The sequence below is a fragment of the Citrus clementina genome, unplaced genomic scaffold (genome assembly GCF_000493195.1).
Source record: "Citrus clementina cultivar Clemenules unplaced genomic scaffold, Citrus_clementina_v1.0 scaffold_2, whole genome shotgun sequence".
Classification (NCBI taxonomy): Eukaryota; Viridiplantae; Streptophyta; class Magnoliopsida; order Sapindales; family Rutaceae; genus Citrus; species Citrus x clementina.
The window spans coordinates 32,728,355-32,737,376 of NW_006262688.1; the positions used below are offsets into that span (position 1 = coordinate 32,728,355).

At 34.2% G+C, this 9,022-nt stretch overlaps 1 protein-coding gene across 1 annotated transcript; it reads right to left on the reverse strand.

Annotated features, from left to right (window-relative positions):
* Positions 1–2,810: 2,810 nt before the first annotated feature.
* On the reverse strand, positions 2,811–4,520 carry LOC18052154 (transcription factor MYB102). Its single transcript, XM_006449134.2, has 3 exons — positions 4,230–4,520; positions 3,961–4,090; positions 2,811–3,834 (listed from the first exon to the last, which is right to left on the reverse strand). Exons 1-3 carry the CDS (start codon positions 4,360–4,362, stop codon positions 3,018–3,020), a joined length of 1,080 nt encoding a protein of 359 aa, XP_006449197.1. The 5' UTR covers positions 4,363–4,520; the 3' UTR covers positions 2,811–3,017.
* Positions 4,521–9,022: the final 4,502 nt, after the last annotated feature.

A 9,022-nucleotide genomic window follows, 5' to 3' on the forward strand; every position in this document is an offset into this window, starting at 1 on the left:
GGCAGCTCTAGTCACCTAAATCAGAAATTTCTTCTAGTTATTTTCTTCTGGCCTCTGGATTAAGTACAAGTCAAGGAGAAATTTTCTTTTAATCCCTTTATTTTGGATTAAATACTCATTTAGTTTCATTATTTTTTAAAATACCACAAGGTACTCCTGCTAACGATTATATTACACTCCTATCTTTATTTTTTCTTTACTTTTACCATAATACCTTTACACCAATATGAAAGAGTAAAATGTTAATTTAATATGAACAACAACAAAAATTACATAAATTGTTATTTTACTCTTAGGATTAGTTTGGTAAATTAATTTTTTTCATTAATGTCCTTAAGATTGTTGCAAGGCTACTATTTTAAAAGCAAAGAAAAAATAAGGGTAACACTATAACATAATTAACAATAAGGGTGTATTGGAGAATTTTAAAAAATATGAGAACTAAACAAGCACTTAAAATATATATAAGGAAAAAATCAACATGAAACTTACAAACCAACAAAGATTTTTCAAATAAATAAATACAAGTTTTTGCATTTTCTTCTAAAATGTTTAAGATTTGAGAGGTCACTTGGGATTACCTAGTTTGTTATAATTATTTATGATTGAAAATTGGAATAAAACATTCAACATGTGTGGAGAACACATTTCAAAGACAGAAGTGCACTATTAGCACTACTATAAATTATAAAATAAACACTTTACTTGATATAATGAAAGATTAGGATCCTTTCATTGTGAGCTATCAAAAGTTTTTAAAAATCGTGTACCACGTGTTTTTAATTTATGGGTAGTATTTACTTTATTTTTTTTCATTTATTAACCATCCATCACTATCTAAATTTTGTTCATGAGAAGTTTATTTTATATGAGAATCCTAACATCATGTGTGTGTGTTTTTTCAAAATAAATATTTTGTACATGGGAATCCTTCTTTTGATGTTTGGTTGCTTGTAATGATGAATTAAAGATGATATTCCCTTTCCCAGCGAATATAAATCAAATAAGCCACCATATTATGTCAACATATAAATAAAAGTAAAGATAGAGTTATAAGTTGTACAAACTACTGCGGCATACTTTAATTAGTTGGATCAAATACGCATAGCCTACATGATTTATTTTTTATTATTTTTTATTTTCATCCATCAATAAATTTAGGCCAAATCAATTTATATAAAATAAATTGTAACTCTTCCATCACTCGATAAATTAAGCCCCCCGAATTATAGTAAGTTAATAAGTCACATAAGCTCAGTTGCATAACGTGCTCAAAACTCGTCTCTCGCCGCTATCTCTCTCTCTTCTACATTTTTGCTACAAAGATTTAAAGCTTTTTATGTTTTAATTGTGTTAGGTGATAATATCAAACACAATATGCTTGTACATATTTCCAATTAGCAATACTTCACCAAATCTCTGGGATGATTATGATTGCTCGAGGAAATCGTGGATGTTCACAGATATAACCAAGCTATTTATAAGGTGAAAAACACTGGAAGAGCGTCCACTGTGAATTCGTGATTTGTGACCATGGCATTTTCAATCAACAGTAAGCGTCCTCTAATGATTAACACCATCATTCGCTGAACTTTGGTGGGAGGGATAAAGCTAAAATCGCACGAAAGCCAAGGAACAAAAAAAGAAAAAGAAAAAAGAATCTTAAAACTATTCGTGAAATAATCGGCGATTTAAGCAAAATCAAATTAAGATCTTGAAATTTGAAAACCGGATAGGATTAGATTAGGACACGAATAATACCGGGTCAACCAGTTACTCAAACCCCATAACTGGGACCCACTTCTGCATTATTGTTTCCACGTGTCCAAAGCCATGAAGTAATTAAATATTAGGTCTTGGTTTTGACACTGAGGCCATTAATTGTTGAGATAATAAAGCGACGAGAAGAGCACAAGAGCCACGCCATGATTTTCAATAAAGCTAGTACTCTTTTATTGTGGTCCCCAACTGCCATAAGTCACCGCTACTACATGGACACGTGCCCCCTATTTTTGTCAAACCCCATTACCCATAATCCCATGCAAATCATTACTTTATTCATAATTGAAAAGACAGTTGCCCAACAGGTGGCAGCGACAGGTTGCAGTTTCAAAAGCTCCGGTGGTTTTGGCCGGAGATTTAACCGGAATTTGACTTCCTGTCGGGATCTTTGAAACCATGCTCGCCCTCGCCTTTTGCCATGATCATGATTACTTTCATGCATTCAAACTTTCTTTTTCTCTCTCTTTTTTTTTTTTTTTAAATTTCTTCATGCTCTTTCAAAATTCAGTTTTAAACTTTTATTTAGATCAGCATTGGCCACTTAAAGGAAAACGAAAGAAATGGAACTTTATAAAAGTGTCATAATACTTCATATTTCTTGTGAGCGTGCGACATACTTAATTTTTTTGGGTATAATTAGATTTTTTTTATTTTTTTTTAATTATGCATTACTTTTGTATTTTGACCTATTGGAGAAGGGACAAGCGATTAGGATCATCTTCTTATTATTTTTTGCTCTCTCTTTGTCTCTCCTTGCCTTAATGTTCTTATGAAAGAAGTTGGGTTGATTTTAAAATGAAAAATGGCAAAAATAAATATAAAACTCAACTTTAACTACTCATTAAAAAACAAAGACACAAAGAGAGGTAAAAAAAAAAAAAAAAAATCCTTGTCCGCGGACAAGAGGTTAATCATATAATAATTAACTCTTGTTCTTCTCTACATTAAAAGAAAATTCAACACACAGTAGGATATTTAATTGCAAATGAGCTGATATGATCTAAGAAAGGATTAAAAAAATAATGACATAACAGTAATGGAAACGATTCATTAATTAAAAAGGAAAAAGAAGCAAAGGACAGGATCTTGCTTCCTGATACAGTAAGCTTGAGGGGGAAAAAAATTGAAGAAACAATATTAGAAAATTTGACACATATCCACACCACTGAGCCCAGATGATTGCAAGTATCAAAATTAAAAAAGAAAAAAAGGGTCGGATTAGTTTTACAATGAAATTACATGAATTCATTAACATCCAAGATATCTGGTATTTCAAACTTCAACATATTGCTGCAATTACTTTCCCTCTCATCTTCAGTGCTGATATATGTTGAATTTGAATTCAATGGTGTTGAACCTGATGAAGGCGTCGACAAAACTGAAGCGAAGTTGAAACTCTGGTTACTGTTGTTGGAATGGAAGTTTGAAGTTTCTGAAGAAGGATCCATGACCGTTTGATCAGAACCATAGTAACTGTAACTTGGTGGTATAGGTACATAATCTTCTGTCAAGGTCGAGGGCATCCCGTTGCTCTGCCATTCACTTTGTTGACAATTTTGGTTGCTAAAGTTGGTGAAATTTGTTGGGAATTGCTCTACATTAGAGTTCATTAGTTGTGCTTGATCATTAGAATGAGAAACACAAGGAGGAGGAGGAGTCAATGTGCAGCAAGCTTCAAGTGGAATTTGAAGTTGGTGACTGTCAGGTTGGACTAATTGCTGATATTGGTTTTCTTGAAAATTTTGATAAATAAATTTTTGGATTTGGTTTTGGTTTTCGCGGTGATGATGCGTTGACATAAGAGATGTGGCCAATCTTAGTAGCTCTGGGTTAACTAAAGTCTGCGCCCCGACAAGCCTCGAAATGTTCATTTGAGATGAACTGTAAAAAGATGAGCTTAGAATCGAAGCTAGATCAAGGAGATCAAGACGAGGGCTATGAGTAACTGGATCGATTCCCATACGAAGAAGCCTTTTTCTAATGTGAGTGTTCCAGTAGTTCTTGATTTCATTGTCTGTTCTTCCAGGCAAGCGAGCAGCAATTGCAGACCACCTATACAATGAAGATTGAATTTTTTTTTTAATATTAAAAACTGTATATCTTTCAAAATGGCTAAAACTTTAGAAAAGTGAATGCTTATATATATATATATATATATAAAGACAAATAAAGACTTACTTGTTCCCCAATATACTATGTAGCTGAATTATTGTTTCTTCTTCTTCAAAAGAAAATCTGCCTCTCTTGATATCCGGTCGCAAATAGTTAGTCCAGCGGAGACGGCAGCTCTTTCCACATCTTTGCAAACCTACAAGTTCAAAGCAAATAAAGCGAGTCGTAAACACGAAAGTCCACAAAAGAAGCAAGAAATGAAAAGTCGAGTATTAACAATCATTAACAACTTTTATAAAACTCGTTCAAAGGAAGAAGAAGAAGCTATAACGTACCGGCATTCTTTGGAAGTGTTCTCCAATTCCCGTAGCCGTGTTTTTGAATGTAATCTATCAACTTCTGATCTTCCTCTGGTGTCCATGGCCCTTTCTTAAGCCCGCTTTTATCACAGCACGGTGCTCTTCCCATCTTGTTTTAGCTAGTAAGAGTTCCTCTAGAAATCTTCTAATTTAATTAGGCTACTGTGAGAGTACTATTTTTAAACTTTCAAAGAGATTTGTATTTGCAGCAAAGGTCCGTATGCGAACGTACTTGGTATAAATAGCAGGGAGTGAAGGGCTAGAAACAAAGCAAGTCAAAACGATTCGGTGCCGTCCTCTGTAGATCACCAAGGCAACGTGTCCCCTTTATTTGGAGAAATGTGTTACAAGTCTAATATCTCTCTCTCCTTTTACCTGGTTAATAATAATTTATTTAATTTTACTACATAATCGACATGTATAATTAACATTTCTCTCTAATAGTCTCTTTCTTCATCTTGCTGCCAAGCTATCATTTTCCGGCGGAGTATGTCACTCCTTGCTTTCTGGATTCATATTAGCTGTCGCCAACATGAATTAGCCACGTACCCCTCCAATTGAACATGACCCTCGTAATTGCTCAGGGATTCCTCGCTTTTCATTCATGCATGGCTCCACACGACAAGCTAGCTTGACGAGCATGGCTTATGTTTTTTTTTTCCCTTCATTAATTTTTTATGATAAAAAGACGATTTTGTACGCTTAAAATTATCATTGGATAATGTAATAAGTTCCATGCTATAAAGGGCAACTTCAGCCTTTTGTGTATCTGTACGGCACTTTCTTGATAATAAGCCAATTTTATATAGAAGATATAATAAATGCGAGGTGCTTGAGGATGAGCATCTAACTCTGGATGACAATAATAGAGATCGGTGTTTGCTAAATACATCAACATTTATTGTGAGTGTGTGATTTAATTGAGTTCTCCTCCAATAAATTTCAAGATAAGTTTTCTTCTGTTCTATTAATTTCTTTAAATATATTTGGCTTAGTAACATTTTTTTTTTTTAAACTTTTTTCCCGATTCACCATACAATTCATCACAAAAATATATCTGGGGCCAAGAAAAATGAGATAAAAATATGATACTAAGAATTACGGTTTCAAGGTCAAATAATGTAAAAAAAAAAAAAGATTTTTAATTTCTACATATGTGTGAATACAGAAGATTACATGATTATGCAAGAAAAAGAGACGTTGGATATATAAACAGAGTTCATCGTGCCGCCCCATTTGATTTTTGATTTTGCATGTGACCATGTTTTGGCACTTATGGGGGCTTCAACGAAAGACAGCTCAAGAGAAATGATTGTATTTATTAGAATGGCAACCAAACAGTATACTCCAAATTAAAAAGTCTGAGTTAAATCATTTTAGTAATAAATTGGTCAATCAGGACATGTTATTTGCCTTTGAAAAAAAGAAGAAAATTAGCAACGCATAATATCTTTCAAACATATATATATATATATATAGATCAAATCAATCATATAACTCCAGTAAGATTTTATGGTCTATCAAATAATTAAATTTTGTTTCGTAGTCACCAAAATCGTGGGCATAATGTGTGATATACATTTGTCTCTATAGACGACCTATTTAGTGAAGCAATTGTAGTTCATATAATATAAACGTTTATCAAATATTTTGCCGCAAGCAAGCAAGGTTCTTGTGGCCCTCTCTCTTCTCTTTTCTCCGTGTACACCTGGAAGACGATGATTCGCTGTCGAGCAAAACGTCAAGAACTGGACATCATTGACTTGTGCCCTGTTGATTGAGCAATTATTGTCTCTGTTTCTACAAAAGAGATTAAACCAATTGGAGTTGACGCATAAGAATAGCTCGTGGGTTATAGCTCAATATTTCTCGTCATCAATCGCCACACTCCCCTCCACGCAGTTCACAGCCTCTCATTCGCAATTTGTTTCTTCTTTGGTTAGAATAGCTCCAAATTAAGCCTGACCGTACGATCTCAACCACTTCCTCCACTAACATTTTATAGCTTATCTTCAATTTCATGCATATTATGTATATATATATATATATATATATATGTATATGGAACACGATCTTAGTTATGTCGTCGACAAAGGGCATCCTCTACAGTGTTAGGTACCAATCATACTATTGATGAATGATGAGCTGGCCCGCACATTATCCTTCTACATGGGATAACTGTCTTTTTTTTTTTTTTTGTTCAATGACTCTTTGCACCAAAAATTGTACATGACAAATAGAATAAGAACACTTCTAGATAAAGAGGATCAGGCTACGGTGCAACTGTTGGATGCACTTGAATTGATAGAGTCTACTGGTATCCAATGGTTGGATGCAACTGTGGCACGGTACCACAGTTGCACCTAAGGTTTCCCCAGATAAAGATTAAAGATAAAATTAATATAAGTGAAAAATTTTATTTTGTGGTGAATATTTGTGGTCTTTACAAGTTACGTGTAATTTTATTCGTAATGTCATGTGCAAACAATCGTATTTTGTTTTTTTTTCCCCTTTTATCAATTTGTCAGACTTCCAGCATGATGAGAAGTTGCAAATGTTCTGCTTAATTGGAATATGGCAAAATAGATTTACGTATCAGACAAATTTAAAACAAGAAAGAAAAGAAAATGGCCAAAATAGAGATCAAGACAGAAAGAGAAAAAAAAGACTGTACAATGTACATCCTAAGACTGCCGTAACAATTAACAAGTCTTCTAAAAGCTCAAGCTAATGATCATGTGCAATTTTACATGGGCCCTACACCTTTGAGACGCAAACTTTTTCTTCTCAACCATGGCTGTGGCCTGTGGGAAAATTTAATGCGCAACACAATCACGAATCAGTCAATAAAGCAGGAATCTGAAAATTTTGGTCACTTTTCTCTGCCGTGTTGTTGCTGCCTAACTTTTATATACAGCGGTGTTCAAGACTCAGCTAGGCTCATTGTATGCTTGCTTTAATTACAGCTAGAGGCCACATTTCGCCTTTCTTTATCTCTTTTAAGAATATTTTTTCATCATTAATAAACAAAATTGTGGTCGGCGTAAGACTGACGATAGATATCAGCTGATATAAAATGCAGCTCACGAGACAAGCGTCAATGGCATTATGGTCATTTTAGTTTTATTATAAACTATGGGCGATGAGATAATAATCCCTAATTAAAACTATATTTGCATTTGCATGCATGTACGAAACCCTCGGTCCATTAAATTCTTTGGTTAAGAAAATCAAATTATTTTACTTACTGAAACTTAGGGTTTCTACGTTACGTATAAAACTGGGGTCCACCTCAAGGAAGACTAGCAGCCTCATCAACCCATCGAGAGGTGGCCACGTCGTTGCATCCGACGCCTCATGTCTGCCCTCCTCGCAACAGAGAACGCGGCGGTGACGTAAAAAGTCTACGGTTGATTTATATTTTAATTTCTCTGTTATATTATTTAATTCAATTTGTTAATTTTATAATTACTGATAGCTCTCTGTGTGTGTTATTATATATTTTGCTTACATGCGACGTACTTCTTATTCACAAGTCTGATCTCCACAAGATTTCGTTTTTTTTTTTTTTTATTCCCTTAAGAAATTAGGAAAAAAAAAAAACTCCTCCTCTCTATTGCAGCCACCTGTAAGTTTATATGAATTTTGGTAATCTAACAAGTTTGTGGCATCGATTAAGAACGACTGCATGGTTGCTGTGATAGAATTATTTAAGATTTTCTTACTATACATGTGTGGCCTTGAAAAACATGCATGGAAAGCTGAATTCATGTGGAAACCCTGTTTATTAACATTTTTCTTGTAATTCTTAAAGCGCTACAATTGGTACGGTTGTAATTAATTAACACTTTTTACTTATATCTGATGTATTTTACACATTTGGTTGAATTAAAAAAAGAAAAAAAGAACATAATAATGCTGAACACCTGTCAGTCTATGCTATTCAGTGTAAAGAAACAGAATTAGAAGTGAATTTATTTGAAGAAATTTTTCGTGGGTATTCAAACCAGATGGTGAAAGTGTCTCATTTACGTTTAAAGAACAAATAAATTAAACTAGAGTATCTGGTCAAATAATATTCTATTCTCAGTCATCCGGTGTCATTAGAATGATACACTATATTTTGAACCAACCCCAGAGCTTATCTGCTTGCTTGTTTGCCTTTCTCATCTTAATTAGCGTATAATATTATAAACCATCAAAAGTTAGCTCCCAAGAATAGCCTTCCGAGCTATAAAGTACTCTATGTCATTAATTAAATGAAAAGATTAAAGAAAATCAAGCCACGCCAATTCTGGATGATTAAGATTATCACGATCATAATCTCAGGCTAATGTCTCCTTGCATGCTATCACCAGGACACGCCATATGTGTTAGGTAACGAATCAGAATTCTTTGTTAAGCCAAATTATGGATTGTTAATAGAGATTTTATGCTTAATTTAAAAGTGTTGCTTATGCATAGATTACCCAAAGAAGTTACATACGTGTTATTGTTGACCAGCTGATATATATGTACGTACAGAAGAAATTTGGTGGATTTAATTAAAAATATACTTATTATATATGATCTAAAGATATAACGTTGTTAATTTTAGTTCTGACCTGTTCGATTGCGCCAACAAACGTTGAATATTGAATATTGAGGGTGTGTTTTGTTTATCATACCTCGGCCGCGGGGGGGGGGGGGGGGGGGGGGGGGGGGGGGGGGGGGGGGGAGGGGGGGCCTTGGGGGGGGGGGGGAAGGGGTGGTTTTTTTTTATAATGTTT